The sequence below is a fragment of the Propithecus coquereli genome, unplaced genomic scaffold (genome assembly GCF_000956105.1).
Source record: "Propithecus coquereli isolate 6110/MARCELLA unplaced genomic scaffold, Pcoq_1.0 Scaffold28, whole genome shotgun sequence".
Taxonomy (NCBI): domain Eukaryota; kingdom Metazoa; phylum Chordata; class Mammalia; order Primates; family Indriidae; genus Propithecus; species Propithecus coquereli.
In genome coordinates this window covers 12,313,801-12,334,425 of record NW_012148396.1, presented here as the reverse complement: position 1 = coordinate 12,334,425, position 20,625 = coordinate 12,313,801, and the positions used below count along the sequence as shown (strand labels likewise).

General features: G+C 54.3%; 2 protein-coding genes across 2 annotated transcripts in view; both read right to left on the bottom strand.

Annotated features, from left to right (window-relative positions):
* Positions 1-13: 13 nt before the first annotated feature.
* On the bottom strand, positions 14-2,122 carry LOC105813314 (sphingomyelin phosphodiesterase 3). The gene is made up of 7 exons (XM_012647956.1): positions 1,295-2,122; positions 1,127-1,199; positions 739-876; positions 575-679; positions 405-468; positions 195-330; positions 14-121 (listed from the first exon to the last, which is right to left on the bottom strand). Exons 1-7 carry the CDS (start codon positions 2,120-2,122, stop codon positions 29-31), a joined length of 1,437 nt encoding a protein of 478 aa, XP_012503410.1. The 3' UTR covers positions 14-28.
* A 2,163-nt stretch (positions 2,123-4,285) lies between these two features.
* Positions 4,286-20,625, bottom strand: part of SPATC1 (spermatogenesis and centriole associated 1) — a 29,752-nt gene continuing 13,412 nt past the window's right edge. The window contains exons 2-5 of the mRNA XM_012648042.1: positions 15,018-15,581; positions 14,391-14,903; positions 14,141-14,280; positions 4,286-4,615 (exon numbers count right to left, since the gene is read on the bottom strand). Coding sequence (XP_012503496.1) covers positions 4,286-4,615; positions 14,141-14,280; positions 14,391-14,903; positions 15,018-15,581 — 1,547 coding nt within the window. The remainder of the gene's footprint in view (positions 4,616-14,140; positions 14,281-14,390; positions 14,904-15,017; positions 15,582-20,625) is intronic.

The following is a 20,625-nucleotide window of genomic DNA, read 5'->3' as shown; positions in this document are numbered from 1 at the left end:
CTGCGCGCTTGTCTTCTGTGTGCCTGCGTTAGGAGGCCACCGAGACTCGGAGCTGCAGGCTCACGGCCAGGTGGTCTGTGAGCCCCGCCAGGGCGGTACTGAACATCACCTGTTCCACTTCCTGTGGGCGGGAGTCAGGTTCGGTGGGGGTCATCCCAGCGCCTGCAGGCCCAGCCCTGAACTCTGGCACTTACTGGACTCAGCGGGCCCCCGGGCACTCCATGGTACGTGATGTAGTCCAGCCGCCGGCCCCGCCAGGGTTTGGTCCAGCTCCTTCCCAAGGGAGGGCTTGCCAGGTATAGGTGGCGCCCTTTCTCCTGCTCCAGGGCCCTGGGGGAGGGGTGGTGTCACCAAGGCCAGGGCACTCCGTGGGCCGAGGGCCTGGCCCCCAGGTCGCCTCTCACCTCCGCAGCATCTCTGGGGAGCTGGCCACCGAGTGGTGGAGCTTGCGGGTGCTCAGTATCGTCCCTGTGGGAGGCCAGGGGAGAGCCGTGTTAGTGGGAGATTGGGCCCACAGACCTTGAGCTTATCCACCCTCCCCTCCGCACCACCCCCCAGCCCCCAGGCACAGTACCCAGGGCCCAGGGCTGCTCCTGGCCGGTCCCCAGCCGGCAGGGGTCCTGGAAGCAGCTGAAGAGCTTGTGCCGCTGCTCTTGCTCATGGTCTACGGAGAGAGAGGCTCGTGCTCGGTGGGCGGGGCCAGACCTCCTGGCCCCGCTCGCCCCAGCCTCTTCTCACATTTCGAGTTGTCGAAGTTTAGATCGCCCAGGAGCACGCTGAAGGCCACGACTTCGTCACTCTGGCCGCTCTCGGCCTCAAACTGCTCCGCCCAGTCCAGCAGCAGCGTCAGCTGTTTGCAGCGCAAGGGCCCATCCTCTGTAGAGGGGAGGGGTGTGAAGTCTAATCAGCCCAGGGTGCGGATCCGCATCCTGGACACCCCCCACCCTACCACTCCTGATCTGTGAGCCTACCCAGTCACCTCTCAGGAATTCTGGTGCCTGGGCCAGTGAACAGACAGTGGGAGGTGAGGAGTAGAGGTGCAGGTAGAATAGGGATCCAAAGCCACCACGGAGAGAGGGGCAGGACGGCCTGGCTAAGTTCCGAGGACCCCACCCCCAGGGCTTACCAGGCGGTGCATGCAAGTGCGTGCAGTGCAGGAATCCCACTATGCGGCGCCCGTCCAGGTGGCCCAGCTGCGCCTGCAACACCAGACAGCCCCAGCTCCCCTTGCCAGTTCCACCTAGCACCCTGGCCCCTCCCCAACCAGGGCGTGCCTCCGCCGAAGAACCGGTACCTGTGCGGACAGTAATCCCTTGGAGGCCAGCGCGTCCTCGCCACGCGCGTTGGGGAAGCAACGGAAGGTGGCACGCAGCAGCGGATAGCGTGAGGCCAGCAGCAGCCCACTGCCCAGGAGCTTGAGGTGCGGCCCAGGCTGCAGGCCGAGCGTACCCACGTCGTACAGCACCGGGCCCATATTTGGCGCCAGGCGGCCCACCAAGCGCCGAGCGGCGCGCAGATCGAACACCTCCTGCAGGCACACAAAATCCAGACCCGCAGGCACTGCGGCCACCACCACCCCGCGCTTCGCTCGGGGCCACGGCTGACTGCAGTCCGTAGCTCTGTAGAGCGAGGGCCGTAGGCCGGCCAGCAGCGCTGCTCCAATGGCCTCGGCCCGCCGCTGGCTGTGCCACAGGTTGCTGAAGCGCGCCAGCCCGTCAGGGAACAGGCACAGATTGGCCGAGAGGAAGACGAAGCAGCGCACGGGTTCAGCGGGCGGGCACCAAGGCGCAGGCGGCACCCAACATGGCGGAGCGGGCCGGTAGCAGAAGGGGCGGCGCCAAGCCTGCAGTGGCAGCCAGAGCAGCAGGCCGGGCAGTGCCAGGGGCAGGCCGACCAGCAGCAGCAGCAGCAGCGCCGCCCCGCCGCCCGCCGCCGCTCTCAGCCACCCCAGGCGGGCTGCTCGCGTCGCTGGTGCACAGCAGCCCAGCAGCTGGTCCAGGGCCCAGTAAGCTGGGAAGAGCAGCACGCGGCCCACGCTGTGGAGGGCGTGTAGCAGGGGGTGCGGGAAGGGCGAGGGTCGCAGGGCGTCGGGCGTCGGGGGCCAGTCCGGCGGGGATTGCATGGCACACGGGGCTTCTCAGCGGCGGGCGCCCAGGCGCGTGAGCGCGAGCTGGGGAGCGACAGGGGTCAGCGCCAATAAGGCGCTGTTCCTAGCTAGCCTGGGGGTTCAGGCGTAGGCAGAGAGGGGTGCTTCGGGGAAGCTGCCCTCTCCTCACTAGCGATTTCGGCGGCCCTTGGAAAGAACAAAAGACAAAGCAAAAGAGACCCTGACCTCATAGCCCCGCCCAGATTCTCCTTGCCCCGCCCTATCCACCCCTGAAGGCCGCAGGGGGTACCTCAGAGCCCCAGGGTGCAGCCAGCCGTAGGTGGAGGCGACCCTTCTAGAGTACCGGCGGGCGCAGCGCTGGCGAGGGGAGAGCAGTGTGCTTTGCATCCGGGTCTACCCCGCCGCGTCTCTGCGGAGTCCCGCGGTGTCCGGCGCCTGAGTTCAAAGACCCGACACCAGACAGAGGACGGACTAGGAGCCGCCTAACCAGCCTCCCGCCCAGCGCCCATCAAAGTCCTCCAAAGGGCTGCCTCAGTGGCGGCGGCCCTGTGACCCTAACCCAAGGAGCTTCCAATCTGGGGGATAGGGACCGTTGGTTCTGCCCTGCGCCGCCCGCTGCGGCTGCACGCGAGCAGCATGGAAGCCAGCTCCCCCATTGGCGGAGCCCTCTGGCACTTTTTCCCTTGGTTCCCAGGACGGTTGTGCCTGGAGCTTCCAGGCGCTGCTTACCTCCTACACTTCTGAAGCACCCTTGCTTTAGAAGCACCCCTCTCTGCCTACGCCTGAACCCTCAGGCTGGCTGGGAACAGCGCCTTACCAGCTCTGACCCTTGTTGCTCAGCTAAGTGTCTTAAGTAGCCCTGGAGATTTGGGTCAGGGGTGCCCTTCCACCTGGCTGGCAGGGAGGTGGAGAGGCTTCTGGGCCCCACATGGCAAGGCTGGCCCCGGAGTTGCCCTCTGGGTCAGGAGTCCTTCCCTGCCCCTCCCAAGAGCTATTGGGCTGGATCCCCTGAGGCCTCAGGAGGTCTGGGAGTAGAGAGGCCAGAGAGGCAGCCAGCCCTGGGCCTGGGCATCCTGAAGGGCCCCCTGGCACCACGCTCCCAGCTTTTGGACTCCGTGCTGGTGGCTGATGAGATTCCCGTTTGAACCCAGACCTGGTGGCTCCTCCGGTCCCTCTTGCCATCCTCGCTGGCTAGCAAGCACTGGTGCTCTGGGACCTTCCTCTGGTGGGGGGTCCTTATCCCCTCTCCTCCCATCGCAGCCAGTGCTTCCTTGCCTTCTCTCAGGCAGGCTCTCCTTTTCTACCTGTAGGCCAGAGGCCACTCTGGACTTTCCCACATTGCCCGTCTCTCCCCCTCAGGAACTCCCTCCGCAGGGACAGCCTGCCCTGGCCAGAACCCCTCAGCTTCCTGCACTGTCCACAGGCCCTTCGACCTCCATCTACAGGTCCCCTCCCAGAAGCCCTCCCTGCCCCCACTTCACTTACTCCCCCATCCTGCCTGTGCCTTTAGTCCCCGTGACAGGTGGGCTCTGCACTTGCCAGCTCTGAGCCCCCCACCCCAGGTCTCCAGGACCCTGTGGAGTGGGCCTTTCTTCCTGGACCTTGGGTGTCTTGGGAAAGGACTGCCATGTGCCCGTGCTCATCCAGGTTTGGGTGAGCTGCAGCTACACTCCCTCTAATGTTTTCCTGTCTTCAAGGTCCAGAAGATACCCCCCTCCCCAGACCCTGCCTAATATGCAGGGAGGAGCTCCCACACCCACATACTTGCCTCCTCCTACCTCTGCCTTGTGCTCTGCACTGAGGTCCCTGCTCTGTGTCCCTCACCAGTGCTGCTGGCACAGAGCCACAGCCCTTCCCTGCCCTCTCCACTCCTTCCCAATTCCTGCTCTTCCTGCTCCAAGTCTCAGGAACTCTTGCTGCTCCCAGTGCTAAGTGAGGGGAGCCTGGGGCCTTCGGACCAACCCCTTCAGCCAGACAGTGCTGAGCCCCGGGGATGGGTGTGGATCTCCAAGGCAGGCAGGACTACAGGGGCACAGTGCAGGGGTCTGGCGGGCCACCGCAGGGGACGCAGTACCACCCAAGAGTGCTGGTGCAGGCCCAGTGGCCAGCGTCTATGGAAAGCTTTAATGGCCCTGCACAGGGCGGGGCAGAGCGAGCCTGGGCCACCGGGCGCCAGCGTCACCAGATGAACATGGGCTTGCCGTCGTCATGTGCCAGCTGGTTGAGGCAGGAGAGCAGCAGCAGTGCATCAGTGAGCATGCTGGGGTGCACAGTCTCCACCAGCACACGCTGCAGGAAATCCACAGTGTAGGAGCCACCCTCAGATGCTGCCAGCTCAGGCCGCTCTCGCAGGATGCCGTAAGCATTCACCAACTGCTCGGTCAGTGCGGGGTGCACCCGGCCGTTGTAGCCCAGGCTCTGCAACCTGTTCATGATGCTCACATAGCGCTGCGTGAGCGTCTGGCATAGGTCCTCATCCAGCTTGTGGTCACTAGGGTTCAGGGAGGCCTGTGGGGAGAGCAGCCATCCGGTCCCTTCCACACCATACCCCAAGCACAGGGCAAATGATGCTGAGGGAAGTTGTTGGGAGGATCACACTCAGAGGCATGGATGTGGAGGGGGTTCTGCGAGGGGCCTGAGGGTCCAGGGTAGGAGAGCCCAATGGGCAGAGCTGATGGAGAGGTAGGTTCCCCAGGCCTGACTCAGGGAGGGCAAGTGGCCCCCGGAGCTTCCCAGTGGGGCCTCAGCCACAGGGGAGGAAGAGCACAACCCCATCCCCATCGCCTGCTCCATCCACCACCAGGGATTTGGGACGGGGCTAAGGCCAGCAGGGGCTGAGGCCAGGGAGCCTGGCTGGGAGTCTGGAGGCAAAGGAAGGACCGGGGTAGCAGAGGGACTCCTAATACCCCCAGGGCTGCTGGACCCAAGAATCACAGGCTTTCCTGGGCCTCCTCCTGGCTCCCTTCCCTGCTCTCTCTCTGCCTCCTCTGGAGACCCCTCCCATCCTCAGCACCTCCTGGCCTGCATGTCTTATGGGGCTGCTTTTACTTCCCCCTTGTGCCTGGACCTGGGGATCAGCGGCATATGGTCACTTCCTCATTGCTCCTGTCTCACCAGCCAGGCAGTGGCTGCATCCTGCACCGTCTCATCATGATGGCAGCCCCTGCTCTCCACCCCCTGCTACTGTCTCTTGGGCACGTCACCTGGGCAGTCATATGAAGCCCCTCGCTCAGCTTGGTGCTCTGCTGCCCCCATCCCGAAGTTCTTAATATGTTTTGCACAAGCTCCCTGTGTTTTCATTTTGCACTGGGCCCTGCCAATATGTTGTATCCTGTCTGCTACAGGTGCCCCTGTGCCCTCTCTGCACAGACCCACAGAGCCATGGTCTGAAGTGGGGGCGGGTAGGCTCTCCCCTCCTGAGACCCTTCTGCACTTCCCATTGCTCCCACTCTTGGCGCCAGGGCCAGCCTGCTGGGTTAGGGTTAGGGTTAGCCCGATCTGGCCCTGTTACCAACATGCAGATTCCCAGCTTGCTGGGAATACTCTTCTCCACTCTGCCCAGACAGGCTGTTCAGGCATCACCTCCCTGGGAGACTCCCTTGGCCGCACCTCCCAGGCTGGCTGTATAAGCAGAGAGCACCAGGCACAGGCTGGACTCAGGACTGGGCTCAGCCTAACTAACCCTTAACCTCTGGCAGGTGCTCCCAGAGCCTTCATTGCTGGGCAGCACCTGGGACAGCCAGTGTCCCCAAGTCTTCCAGGCAGAGAACCAGCACAAGGGGTGAGCAGGGAGATGCCAGCGGTGCCCTAGCAACCAGGTTCGATGGCTGCTTGTGTTACCATGTGGGGTCTGAGCCTCAGTTTTCCTGTTGTGACATGGAGGAAATCACCGCACTACCTGATGGTTGTTTTGAGGATTAAAGGAAATGACACCAGTGAACACTGAGCGCAGTGCCTGTTTGGTCACCGCGGAGACGGGCTCTGAACCCCCACCATGGGAAATGTGAGTGGCCCCTCACACTGCAGCAGAATTGTGTTTCAGAAATATCACTCTGGCTGCCTCTAAAGAAATAGAGAAGGCAGGGGCGTCCAGGATGTTGAGATTTGAGGCCAGGATCTGGCTGGGGGGAGGCTGCAAAGCCGTGCCACTGTCTCTCAGCACCACTCCCTCAAATACTCCTGCCCCCACAGCACACAGCACCTCCTGACCCTCTACCTAGGGTTTATTGCAGGCCTTCCCAGCAGAGGAGGTGCTGCCTGAAGGCAGGGGCTGTGCCTGTCTGGTGTACACTTGGCTCTTCCCCAGGGAAGAGGGGACGGCATGTGGACCACGGGCAGGAGTGGAGGATGAGAGAAGTGAGTGGATGGGAAGAACATTTAGGGGGGCCCAGGAGGACCTGGTGTTGGGCGGGATGTGGAGGAGAGAAGGCGTAACCACACACATGCATTCTTCCAAGATGAGCACACGTGCTCACCACCCCACTTTCCACCCTAGAGCACCCACGACGCCAGCCACACACTCTGTAAGGGAACGACAGCACATGTCACAGGACCAGTGTTCTCTGAACACAGGGCAAGTGGGTTAGAAATCAATAAAAAGACAGCCAAAAGCCCCTGTGAAAGTTGCCAGTACGAAAAAGGAGTCACTTATGTCAAACCAATAAGAGGGAGTTGGGAGGCCATGAAGAAGCCCTCATGAACACAAGCCTGAAACAGGACTTACTGCAAGAACTTCCTGAAGGTTGCAGTGTTCCAGGTATGCCACTTGTTCAAAGACACTTGCCTAGCAATGGCTGTCTCCACCAACAAACTAGGTGCAGCTCACTGCAGTGAGCTTCTGTGTCCTGTGACTTCGTTTCAAAGCAGCTTTCATAGGCTTCTTTCTCTGTCTTTAAAAGTTTCCCCTCTGCCCCGATTCCCCTGGATATGCCTGTGATCCATCATAGCCTGCGTATTCTGATTGCAATCCTCTGCTATTCCCAAATAAACTCATGTGTTCTGGAGAGCTTGTCTTTCTGAGTTTCTTTTTAGATTGACATCATCTGGTGTTAGAAGTAGGACCCAAAGAAGACAAGCCTTTTCCAGATTGGCAACCCCAAGAACCACACGATGGTACCCACGAGAGCCCATGTGCTCTTAACCTCCACAAGTCATCATCCCTGGATGGTAAATCACCTCTTGGGTCTGAATTCCCTCCCTTTGGTTGAGGGAATCCTCTGACTTTATTTGGGATCTTGTTTTATAAGACCTTTATAAAAGGACATGGTCCTTCTGGTGAGTTCCTTTTTGGTTTCATTTTTGGTTGGCTTGCGTACCTGGTTAAAGACTTTGGTGAGTTAAGTGGCCATGATGGGGATCAAACTTTCGAAGATCGTTTTCTTAGGACTAAACTAGAAGATCATGGCTACAGGGTTAAACAGCCTGAAAGGGACACATATTTCAGTTGGAACCTTGAGGTTTCAAAACACATCCAGGACTCAACAATTGTCTCACCACAAACACCATCTCAAAGGCAGCTGCAACACATACACAATTTAAAGAGGATACAAAGGTCTTCTCCCACTCTGGAGCCTACCCCTCCCTTCCTAGCACCCCCCCCTTCTCCTCACCCTTCTCTGGCTGAGCTCCCTCTCTCCCCAGACTCCTTGGCAGCTACTCCTTAGCTGGAATCCATTAAAACCTTCCCCTTTAAATAAAATCCTCCGACGACACAGATAAAACCCGAGTCTCCAGTGTTCCTTGGACTAAAGCTGAACTGAGTCATTGCCAAGGAATTTCCAAAAGCCGCTGAAGACACTCCCTGATTGGCTGATGAATTCGACATAGTAATGTAGTCTTATCAGCCTGACTTCTCTGATCTAAACCAGTGGGGTCACATGCTTGTCAGTGAAGGCCAGGTCCAACTGGACGGCCAAACCTGAATGGACTCACCCTGACCAACATTTAGAAAAACAAATACCCCAATATTGGAAAGAGTCTTGTAATTTAGCTAGACTCCTTCATAAGGCCGTTGCCATAGCCTTTCCTGAGGCTAGATTGGAACTAGATCCAAGGTCACACCCAAGAACCTAATGAGCCATTTCATAATTATTATGGCCAACTCTAGGTTGTTTTTCAGGAAAACCCTGGACTTCCAGTGGATTCCCATTCTACTTGAGTAGCCTTTAATTTTATGTTTGTGAATGGCCTCTCTCAAGAACTTTCCCAACTTTTTAAAAGAACCTGCATAGAACGGGAAACGATGTCCACTCTGGATTTAGTAAATTTGGCTAATCAGCTAGCCTGTACTCTGGAGGATGCTGACAAATAGAAAACTAGCCAAATCCTCAATCTCCAGCTCCAACAGACAGAGGCCCCCAAACAAAATCCTCCTTGTCTCTGCCATTATTGCAAAAAGCCTGGACAATGGAAGAGAGATTGCGATATGTGAAAGAAGGCCCAACGACCTCTCCCTCAGGAACCTCTAGGTACACATTCCCAGAGATGGGGATCTGCAGAATTACAGGGCCACTTCCCCATCCTTCCCTCCAGTCATCTTGGGAAGGGAAACAACCCTTCTGACTGGGAATGAGGTCCTCATTGACGCTGGAGCCAACCCCACCAACCCCCTAAGCTGCCTTGGAGTGATACTGAAGTCCAATAGTGGGGTCTCACACAGCCCTCAAATATCTTTCTGTCCCTACCTATCCCTTTCCTCCTTGGTCCTTTACAGCACACCCACTGCTCTTTATTAGGGACTCTGCTCCAACCCACCTTCTTGGCTGAGAGTTTTTGGAAAAATACCATGTAGGAATCTCTTTCTCCTGAAAGGGGGAAATATTTTGGACTTTGGCAAATCAGGTCAAACTGGCTGACTCTAGAGCCCCCATCTCTCCTAATCCCCTTGTTTTACTATATTGTTCCCCGTTCAAATAAAAAATGCCAGCCGGGCGCGGTGGCTCACGCCTGTAATCCTAGCACTATGGGAGGCCGAGGCGGGCGGATTGTTTGAGCTCAGGAGTTTGAGACCAGCCTGAGCAAGAGCGAGACCCCGTCTCTACTAAAAATAGAAAGAAATTAATTGGCCAACTGAAAATATATAGAAAAAAATTAGTCGGGCATGGTGGCGCATGCCTGTAATCCCAGATACCTGGGAGGCTGAGGCAGAAGGATCACTTGAACTCAGGAGTTTGAGGTTGCTGTGAGCTAGGCTGACGCCACGGCACTCACTCTAGCCTGGGCAAAAGAGTGAGACTCTGTCTCAAAAAAAAAAAAAAATGCCTAACTCACTTCCTTCTACTGGGTCAAATACTGTCTCTTTATTTTTCTTTTTAATTTTTATGGATACAGAATAAGTACATATTTATAGGGTACATGTGATATTTTGATACAAGTATGTATAATGATCAAATCAGGGTAACTGGGATATCCATCACCTCAAACATTTACCATTTCTTTGTGGGGGAACATTCCAATCCACTCTTTTTGTTATTTCAAAATACAGAATAAATTATTGTTAACCATAGTCACCCTATTGTGCCACTGAACACTAGCTCTTATTCCTTCTATCTTACTAAATATGCATATCTTAATGGACAAAATTGTCAATATATGTAGGCAGGATTCATAGTGCACCCCCTATTAAGATTCAGTTTGACCCATCGAAACTTCTGCCCAGGATTAACCAGTTCTCTTTAGGCAAAGAAGCTCTATTGGGCATTAAAGCCATCATTGAAGAGTAGAAGGCAAAGGCTCGTTATCTCGCGTACCAGCATTTGTAACAACCCAATCCTGCCTGTAAAGAACCTGATGCCTGTGGGTGGAGATTTGTTTAAGGCCCTCCCATGATAGACAATGTTGCTGCACCCCCACTGGGCATCCCAGCCTGGTCCTTGCTCACCCTGATTCCAGCCGGGAGCACGTGCTCCACTCTTACTGCTAGGTGCAGTGCGTTCTTCAGTATTCTGGTGAACCAAGCCAGCCAATACCTTTTTTTCTTCTCTTGGGAAGGCCAACAATATACCTGGGCAGTCCCGCTCAAGATTCACTGAAAGCTCCTCTTACTTTTCACAAACTTTAAAGGCCAACATACAGGATGTTTACTTCCCTCAACAATCGACTCTACTGCAGTATGTGGTGACCTTCTCCTCTGTTCTCCCTGGCAGGTGGCATATCAGGAAGACAGTGTACACGTATTAAAACTTTTAGCTACCAAAGGTCATAAAGTTTCTGAACTTTATGTTCAGAATGTTACAACTGGTAAAACCCCAAGTCAAATATTTCGGCTATTTATTTATTTATTTATTTGAGACAGAGTCTCACTCTGTTGCCCAACCTAGAGTGCCGTAGCGTCAGCCTAGCTCACAGCAACCTCAAACTCCTGGGCTCAAGCGATCCTCTTGCCTCAGCCTCCCGAGTAGCTGGGACTACAGGCATGTGCCACCATGCCTGGCTAATTTTTTCTACATATTTTTAGTTGTCCAACTAATTTCTTTCTATTTATAGTAGAGACGGGGTCTTGCTCTTGCTCAGGCTGGTCTCGAACTCCTGAGCTCAAACGATTCACCCGCCTCGGCCTCTCAGAGTGCTAGGATTACAGGCGTGAGCCACTGCGCGCGACCAATATTTCGGCTATTTAATTTCAGAAAGTGGACTACACTTAGATGCAGACTGATACAAGGTGTCTTACAATTTTCTCAACCCAAAACTAAGTGCCAATTCCTTTACTCTAGGAATTCTCAGAGACTCTGCTACAAAGGATATCACTACACAACAACATTCATTAGCTTCTCTTGCCAGGGTAGTCTTAGATAACAGCATTGCCCCTGATTATCTGTTTGCTGAACAAGGTGGTGTCTGCTATTGCTGATGCCAGACGCTGTTCCTGGATGACTTTGTCTGGGGAAATTGAGAACTAATTACATGAAATAAGAAAATAGGCCACAGGGCTACAACAGGGCTCACCCAGCTCCCCATGGTCATTTGATTTGTTTAGTTGGTTACCTTCGGGCCTTGCGTCATGGCTCAAAACTATTGTGCAAACTGGGCTTGTCATATTACTGTTATTTTTACTCAGTGTTATACTATTAAAACTTTGTCCTCATTGCCTATCAACTTTCTGCAAAAGTACAAGGTAATGCTGGCCTAGCATTTTGAGATGATGGCCAACACCAATGAAACAGAAAAAATTAACCTTAACAATGAAATCTAGGCAGACTAAGCCTGAGAGCTTCTTGTGGCCCCCTTGTTGCTCGAATATGGCTAAAAAGGTTTTGTTATTGACTACTAATTGTTAGCCATTTCCCCCCCGACATGGGACCAGACCAACCAGAACAGGTCCATCTTGGCACTGAGGGACAATCAAATCTGACTTTAAAATCATTGTTCAGGCTGGGCACAGTGGCTCACATCTGTAATCCCAACACTTTGGGAGGCTGAGGCAGGAGGATCACTTGAGGCCAGGAGTTCAAGCCCAGCCTGGGCAACATAGTGAGACCCCATCTCTACAAAACATAAAAAAATTAGCTGGGCGTGGTGATACATGCCTGAGTTTCAATGACTCAGAAGGAGGCTGAGGTGGGAGGATTGCTTGATCCCAGGAGTTGGAGGGAGGTTACACAGTGAGCTATGATCGTGCCACTGTACTCCTGAATGATAGAGCAAGACCCTGTCTCTGGGAAAAAAAATGGATCAGCAATGCTTTCAGAGAAAGATCTTGATTAAAACGGGGAAATGTGTGAAAGTTGCTGGCATGAAAATGGAGTCACTTATGTCAAACTCTAAAAACATGGAGTCGGAGGAGGCTGTGAAGAAGCCCGCATGCACACAGGCCTGTAAGGGGACTTATCACAACAAACTCCACAAGGTCACCCTAATCCTACAGGCCATCTGTGTCCTGGGGCCTCTGGTGCTAGGCAAGGGGTTGCCCATGCTGGGAAGAAGCCCATCTTACGCCATCCATCTTGGCCATCTTGGTCATTTACGTGAGTCAAAGGCACATGTGAAAAAGCAAACTTCAAACCCTTAGAAGAAAATATAGAATAATCTAGAAGACAGAAAATATAGAATACTTTCTAGACTTTCTGAGAGGGGAAGATTTCTTAAGCATGGCATGAAAAGTACAAACAATAAAGAAAAAGGTTGATAGTTTTGACCCACATTAAAACCTAACCAAAGGAAAAGGCAAGCTCAAACCTGGACCCAAAATCAACCCATTTAACCCAAAGTTGTTCCTGCCCAGACTCCACACAAAATGTCTGTCTACAATCCACCAAGATAGCCTGAGGGAAAAAGTGGCCGGGAACTCAGTAGGGCTGTTTTCCCAAGAGAAGCTGGAGTGGGGATCTGTGCCCTGCACCACCTGCCTGCCCACCATGGAGCCCCGCCGGGTTGGCCCTGAGGCCATCGGAGGGCTAGTTCAATGAGATAAGAAGAGACTGGCAGCCTGTGGCCCAGCCAGGCCTTGTCGCTGCAGGCGAAGCAGCTGCTCCCCAACTAGCGCTCACGGTGCTGGAATATCCTCATCTTCCACAGTAAGATCTACTACAACATGCCAGTGCTGGATGGTGTCACCCAGTGCATGGAGAAGGACAAGTTCTCCTACCAGGGGTGATGCCAACCTGCCTTTCTGCAGCCACCTCAGCCCACAAAAGTGCTAATCCTCTTGGGCAGCGACAGGGCATTCTGCAAGAGGTGAAGCACCCACCATGGAGTCCATGGTCCAGTGGAAAACTGAGGAGGATGTCATCCAAGCCTCTAAGAAGTTCCTGCTGGGCATGGCCAGTGGCTACTCTAGCTAAAAGCTGACCCTACACATGGGCGACAGTTTTGGGTTCATGAAACAGAACCAGGATGCCTTCAATGTTATCAGCACTGACTCCTCAGACCCCACGGGCCCCAATGAAAGCCTCTTCAAGGAATCCTATCACTAGCTCATGAAGACAGCAGGGTACGTGCCAGTGGCTCACCTGGACCTCATCAAGGAGATGTGACAGTTCTGCAAGTGGCTCTTTCCCATGGTAGGCTACTCCTCCTGCACCATCCCCACCTACCCCAGCGGCTAGATGGGTTTTGTGCTGTGCAACAAAAACCTGAACATCAACTTCCAGGAGCCTGTGCAACAACTGACACAGAAGCAGGTGGAACAGATGTAGGGAGCCTTTGTACTGCCCGAGTTTGCCCGCAAGGCCCTGAGTGATGTGAGCCGAGCCCAGGTGCCACCACCGACACCGCCCAGAACCTGGGACTAGAGAGCCTCCAAGGTGCCTGGGCCCCTCCAGCCCTGGATCAGACCTACCAGCTCTTGCCCATCAAGCAAGCATTATAGGCCCCAGAATGCTGCCTGGCTTGCCCTGCTGGGTGGACCATCTGTGTTTGTCTCTCTCTGTGCGGCATTCAGCCTCCAAACCTATACCAGCTGTGCACAGCACTGTCTTCTCTGCCTTTGTTGCCGCCCACCCACCAAACATTTGTATTTACAACAAAAAAAAAGAGAGAAGCCCAAGTGGTGAATACGTAGGGACACGGTGGTCCCACCCTGTGGTGCCCGGGAAGGAGAGGGCCTGGCACTCACTGAAGACCAGCTGAATGCCCAACCCGGATCCCTCCTCACTGTCTTCTACAGCCTGCCACACATGGTGGCACAGAGACACGCATTTCAACATGTTCGCAGAGGTGTCATCTTCCATGCCCTTCCACAGAGGAGGCTGAGTGGATGACATCCTGGGAATGCGTGGGAATGAGCCTGGGGCTTGGGGTCCCCAGTAACCAGGCCTACCACTGCTCAGAGGCTCCCCCAGGGACCCTGGAGAACACAGATAGCACCCCTGGGAACCATCGTTGGAGGCCACCCTGGTGGCCCAGAGGGAGAGCTGCCTGGCCGTGCTCTGAGGAGGCCGTGCCTTGGGGCTGAGCACTGTGCTTCCTCCAACCCCTGGATTCTGGCATGTTTGGTCTGCCTGGAGTCCATGGCCCCTCAAGGGTCCCTCATGAGCCAGCGTGCCCCCATCCCTGCAGGCCCCTCTGGCGCTGTGTGGGAGACAGACAGCTACACACCTGGATGATCTTCTCCGGAATGTTGGAGACAGTGAAGCCATAGAGGCGCACGCGCTCTGGGAAGATGCTGGACAGGATCCTGCGGTCCAGCTGGAAGGCGATCTCCCCCACCAGCCTCTCCCAGGCCAGCTGCTTCGACTCTGGGGATAGCAAAGGGTCTCTCAGCTGAGTCGCCAGTGGAGGGGGTGGCAAGGGAGATGGCCTGGGGGGGAGTCCCTGGACTCCTGCTGAGCCCCTGCAGGTCACTAACCTCGGGCTCTTTCGGGGAACTTGCTGATCTTGCGGTGGGTCAGCTTCCGATCCAACTCCATGACACTTTTCCGAGATGATTCTGTGGTGCGTGGACTCCGGGTGTCGCTGACCGAAGCTGGGGAGGATGAGGTGCGAGGCGGGGAGCAGGGGTTGTGTGGAGGAGAGTGGTGGGTGGCCGGGGTCCGGGTGGGGGAGTGCTGTGTTCGGGCCATGTGGGGTGTGCTCAAGGGGGTGCAGCTGGTGGCAGCTTGGGAGGTGAGGTTTGGGGCTGAGGCGAGCACGGTGACAGTGGGGGAGGTGGTGGTGGTGGGGACAGAGGCAGGGACCATTTGTCCCTGCGGGCAGCTGGAATGGACCCGGGCATCTGCAGTGCCATAGGAGAAGGCTGTTGAGGGGCCAGGTGCACCCAGGTTGCCCACTGGGGTGGAGGTCTGCAGGGGCGTGCCCACAAACGTCATGCTGAGGTGCTCTGGGTCCTGGGCTGGCCGGGGGTTCTCAGCGGAGAGTGGGGCTGGTGATTGGGAGGGGCAGAAATGAGAGGAGGGGGATTAGAGTGAGGGGGGAGGGGTTGGGGAGGAGGAGGATCCACCCTGGCACTTTGTGCCCACCCCCCTACACCTGTTACCTTTGGAGTTGGCAGTAGGCACCATGCAGGCTACCTGGGGCCCCGAGGGGCACCCACGGAGTGTCTCTGCCAGCCGCACCCTTGGGGCCTCCGACAGCACCAGGTTGTTCATGGGGTTAGCCATAAGGTTCTGTGAGACACCTAGAGGGGCAGCTGTGGAGCTGAGCAGGGGGCTGCTCAGAGAGACGGCCACTGGGCCTGCCAGGGGACTGCTGGGAATCAGGGGCCCAGTTGAGGGCAGGCCCAGGGAGTTGGCCAGAGGGCCGGTCAGGGGGCTGCTCAGGGGCCCAGTCGAGGGCAGGCCCAGGGAGCTGGCCAGGGTGCCCCCAGGGGGCATGGCCAAGGGGCTGGCCAGAAGGCTGGTGAGGGGGCTGCTCTGTGGCACGGGCACTGGGCCGGACAGCAGGGTGTTGAGTGGGCCCACCAGGGGGTTCATGAGGGAGCCTGCCGTGGGGCCGGGCTGTGGGCTGCTCAGCATTTCGGCCAAAGGTGCCAAGGCCACAATCCCCATTTCTTCCAGGACTGGTTCGTTTGCTGCTGCTGGGGATGGGGGCAGGAAGACACCTGGGGGACACAGAGAAAGCACTGAGACCCCAGATGAGCCCCTCCAGGACCATGGGGTGCAGTCATGGGCTGTCTTGTGCTGGCAGAACCTGACCAAGGTGCCTGTCTGCCTCTGACCAGCAACTGGTCTCACCTGGCCTCTCTGAGCCTCACTTCCTAGATGGGCTGGGACGGTGACCTCTCTGCCTTGAGGGCACTCTGTGGGGTGGGGAGAGGACACTCTTTGCTGGGCTTAGAGGACCCTGGATGTGGGCTTGCCTTCCTACCCTCCCCCTAACCTGCCAACGCCCTCATCTCCGGCCCTGACTCTCTGGTCAGCCCTCTTAGGCTTCCGTCTCTCACCACCTGCCCTGACCCACACAGGGACATTCCTCAACCCTCCCCTCAATTGTGCCCCCTGCACCAAGCAGCTCACCCCCACCCAAGAGAGTAGAGTCTCACAGCCGCTGTACCCCCAGGTCACCAAGTTGGCCCCTCTGTTCTCTGGTGGGGAGGAGGGGGCCCCAGCCTCCTGACCACCATCGTTGCGGGAGAGACAAGCCTCTCCAAGTAGGGGCCCCTCAAGGGGTCAAGGCCACAGCAGTCAGAGCCCCTCTCAGCCCACTACCCACGCATGGTCCCTGCCCTGCAGTGCTCCGTGTGGCCACCCGAGGGGGAAGTGCTGGTGCAAGAGGGCAGGTCAGACCCAGCCATGTACCCGGAGAGGCCCAGACTCATCACTTTATACTCCTGGAGCCCTGCCTGGGAACCGGGAGCCTGTTCTCTAGGTCCTGGAGGAGTGTTCCCTTCAGTGACCACGTTTAGGGGAGAAGCCCCTCGGAGGAACAGCTGCTGGTGGAGGGGGGAGCGCAGGGACAGTTTTTGTGAATATGCAATTTCATTGAAAACTTCCACTTTTGTTGCTGTTGTAAAAGCAGTACCTGCTTATTATAGGGAAAGAATAGAAATACAGAAAAGTGAAAAAGGATGAAAAACTACAGTCGCCCCATCGCTAGTTACTATTGAAAAGCCCCGTTGCCTTGGAGACTTCTTTCTACATATTTATATAAACCAGGCGTTGGTGAGCGTCTTCTACGAAGGGTCAGGTGGTAAATATTGCCAGCTTTGCAGGCCATATGTGGTCTCTGTCACAGCCACTCAAGTCTGCATTGTAGCAAGAAGGCAGACACAGACAATCGGAAGGGAGTGGAGGATGGGTGTCAATAAAACTTTATTTCTGGACATGAGTTTTTGAATTTCATGTACTTCTCATGTGTCACAACACAGTATTCTTCTTTTGATTTTCTTTCCACTATTTAAAAATGTAAAATTCATTCCTTATTCATAGGCTGTACACAAACTGGTGGTGGCCGCATACATCTGTCTTTTTGTACTTTTCCTCTTCTTACTGGACCACTCACGGCTGCACCTAGCATCCTCATTCTTTGAGAACAGTGTTTGTTGCGGCTGCAGAGATTTCCATCTCATGGACATGCCATTGTTTACTGAGCTATTCCAATTTTTGAGCATTTAAATAGATTCCAATGTTCTCAATGACAAACAACCCTATTATGTAAATCTTTATTATTGATTTTTTTTCCTAGAAATGGACATTTTAGAGGTTCTCAATGCACACTGCCAAATCTCCCTTCTTTAGGATCCTTCAGGAGTATTCTGACACTCCCTTGGGCTTGTCACTTCAATCTCTGCCAAAGCTAACACTGCACAATACGTGGCAAGATATTTTGCTGCTTTGATTATTTTTCTTTATTATTTTTTTATTGGCTACATCTGTGGAATTTAATTGCCTTTTAAGTTCTAAGTTTTGTTTTCCAAACAAATAAACCATTAGATTGCATAATCTAATCAATGTTTCTTTCTTTTATCATTTCTTGCTTTGTTTTGGTATCCAAGAGATGATAGTTTATGGGCCAGAGGGAGGCAGCCTGTGGAGAGAGAAGCCGGAGCCTGGTGGGAGGACAGAAGGATGGACAGGAGTGTTGTGGTGGAGGATGGAGATTGGCATGTGGATGTCTGTCCTCTCGGCCTCTGTTTCCTCTAGGGTCTGGGGGATGTGGGAAAGGACCACTTGGGTGGCATTTTCAGGATGGCAGGGGAGGATGGTCACTGCTCATTGCCCCTGAATGGCCAGGGCAGCCCAGGGAGCACCGGTGGTCCTATTGGTTGGAGCAGCCAGGCAAGGCAAGAAGACAGAACAAAGGTTTCGTGTTGGTGCCTGCTCTGGGCAGATAACTGTGGTGGAGTCACTGGCCCGTCAGGGCTGAGAGGCAGAGGAGTGCTGGGCAAGCCTCGGCCATCTCTCCAGAAGAACATGGTCCAGTTTGCGCTTTGACCAAGTTGTATTCCAGGCAAAACCATCAAACGGGACAAAGAAGGTAACTTTATGACCATAAAAGTTGCAATTCACAGAAAGTACATAAAGTAAAATATATAAAGCAAAACACACAGGGACTCCCAGGAGGTGCTGGAGTAGTAGCTGTACCCAGATCCAGGGCAGAAGGAACAGGGCGCAGGGATATGGTGATGTAACTATGGAGTCAGGCTAATGTCTAACTCGACTGTGCACACGGAGCGGGCGGCTGGGCTGCAGTGAGCTGGATGCTGTTCCTGGCGGGAAGAGGGCAGCCTGAGAATAAAGTGGGCAGCAATGACTGTATTTGGGTGAAGGCTGAGGGGTGCCAGCAGTGGGATCAAGGGCTCCAGGGAAGGCCAAGTTCAGATCAGAGACAGGAACACCAGGACAGAATTGATGGGGGGAGGACAGGCAGGCTTGGGGCAGGAGAGGGTGTCTAGACCCCGGAGCTTCTGGAAGGCAGGGGGCAGATGACAGTCCTCAGAAAGACCCATCCTGTTTGTCTGTTAATGGTAAGAGCTGGCACAACCAACCACCAAAAAATCGTCCAGCAAACCATGAAATGTTCAAATGTACCTTAATGTGAAATCATTTAAAGTGCTGTTCGCAAAGAAAATATGAAAAGACAATGAAAATGTTTATAGTAAGTATTAATGTTGCAATATTAAGTATAGAAATATGAATTAAAAACTAAGATTTACAGTCTCCATTCTGTTTGGAAAATAGGTGAATAAATACTCCTGGTGTGTCTGGTGATGTCCTCTCTGGGGGAGGGCTGTACATGAATATAGAGTTGATTTTTTTCTTCTTTATTATTTCCATATACTTTCCAAAATTTTCACAATATGTGTATGTATTTTTTTTTTAAAGACAGGGTCTTCCTCTGTTGCCCAGACTGTGAGACAGGGAACTGGCAGGTACTACTTTGGGTGCGGCATTGCTGCAGGGGATGCCTTGGGCATTGCTTTGGGCACTGATGCAGCAGTACCTGAGTCAGGAAGTCTCAAGACAAAGTTTCAAATTGCTGTGATCAAAACAGGATGGAGGCAGGGCAAGTTCCAACCGTTTAGAACCAAGATGGTGGAGGAACACCACCCCTTCCATGAATATCCTCTCCTTGTTTAGCCGGTTGCTTAAATAGAAAGACAACAGGAACTAGGGGGCTGGTTCTCTTCTGCAGGGAGAACCTACCTCTTCTCTGTCTGTGGAATGGATTTTCTATAGTTTCTGAATAAATCTTGCTTTCACTTTGTACTGTCGGCTCCTGAATTCTTTCTTGCATGAAGCCAAGGACCCACTTGGACTTCAAGTGGCTTCCAGCATTGGGAGTCACTTTTCCTATGTTTTCTTAAGTGCAGTGGTGTGATCATAGCTCACTGTAGCCTTGAATTCCTGAGCTCAAGCAATCCTCCTGTCTCAGCCTCCTAAGTAGCTGGGACTACAGGCAGGCACCACCATGCCCAGCTAATTTTTCTTATTTTTTTATAGAGATGGGGTCTTGCTATGTTGTCCAGGCTGGTCTCAAACTCCTGGCCTCAAGTGATCTACCTACCTCAGCCTCCCAAAATGCTGGGATAACAAGCGTGAGCCACTGTACCTCACAGAGTATGTATTTTAAAAAACAAACTTTATAAAGAAAAAAGTGTTTTCCCCCCAAAAAAGAGAATGCATTTCTACCTGGTTTCATTCTGAGACCAGCAGGGGCCTCTTAGCCCTGTTCACATCCAGCAAACAAAGCCAGGCTCCTGAGGGCAGGACTGGTCAGGGGTGGCACTGAGACCTGAAGGGATGCCCCAGACACAACCAAACCCATGTGGAGGGAATTGAGCTTCCTCCACCAGCCTGCATGTCATGGGAGGCCCATGGTGTGCCCCAGCCCGCTTTGTGATACTTTGGGCTGCCCATCCTCTAGAATGCCCTGGACGACATGCCCTTTCCCAGGTGCCCCCCTGTGTCCCCTGGCTGCCTCCCCTGACTCTGAGCCCTCGTGGTCAACTGGGAAGGACCCTGTAAATGGAAGTCTAGCTGCAGGGGAAGGTGAGGGGTGGGGGTAGTTCAGATCAAGAGAAGTGAAGAACAACCCTGGAAAGTAAGGGGTTTTCAAGTCCAAGTGGCTTGGCTGCATTGTGCCTACACAAACTCAACCTCAGCTCTTTCAGGTGGAGCAGAGCGCCCCCAGGACTACCTCCCCATCAGGACTCCTCCTCTTTTCCTTCCTTCCTTTCCAGATGGGACCAGCCTGCCAATGCTGATCTGTGATGTGGTTACCTCTTCCAAGTCCCTGTGCTTCTGCTGGTGGTAATTCCCAAACTATTTTACTACGGACTGAGAAAAGCCAATATTAGCAAGAAAGCAGACCCCAGACAGGGGCACTAGAGACCCTAGAGTCACTGAGGACAGTGCATCCCGCCTACACCAGCCTGCAGGACCAGCCACACCCACTTCCACTGCGGATGGAGTGAGGCGGTGTGCACTGAAACTGTCCTTCCCTTTGGACTCAAGACTAACCAGGCAGGATGTAACTGAAAATGGAGAAATAGGGAGCTCCAAAATACCGCCCCTCTACCAAAGCCATGATTAAGCTGGCAAAAACAACCAGAATAAACTTTTTTGGATCTCTAGAATCTAATGAAAAACTTACGATAACCAGGGGAATGCTTAATGAAGAAAGAAGCTGCTAAATTTTGGTAA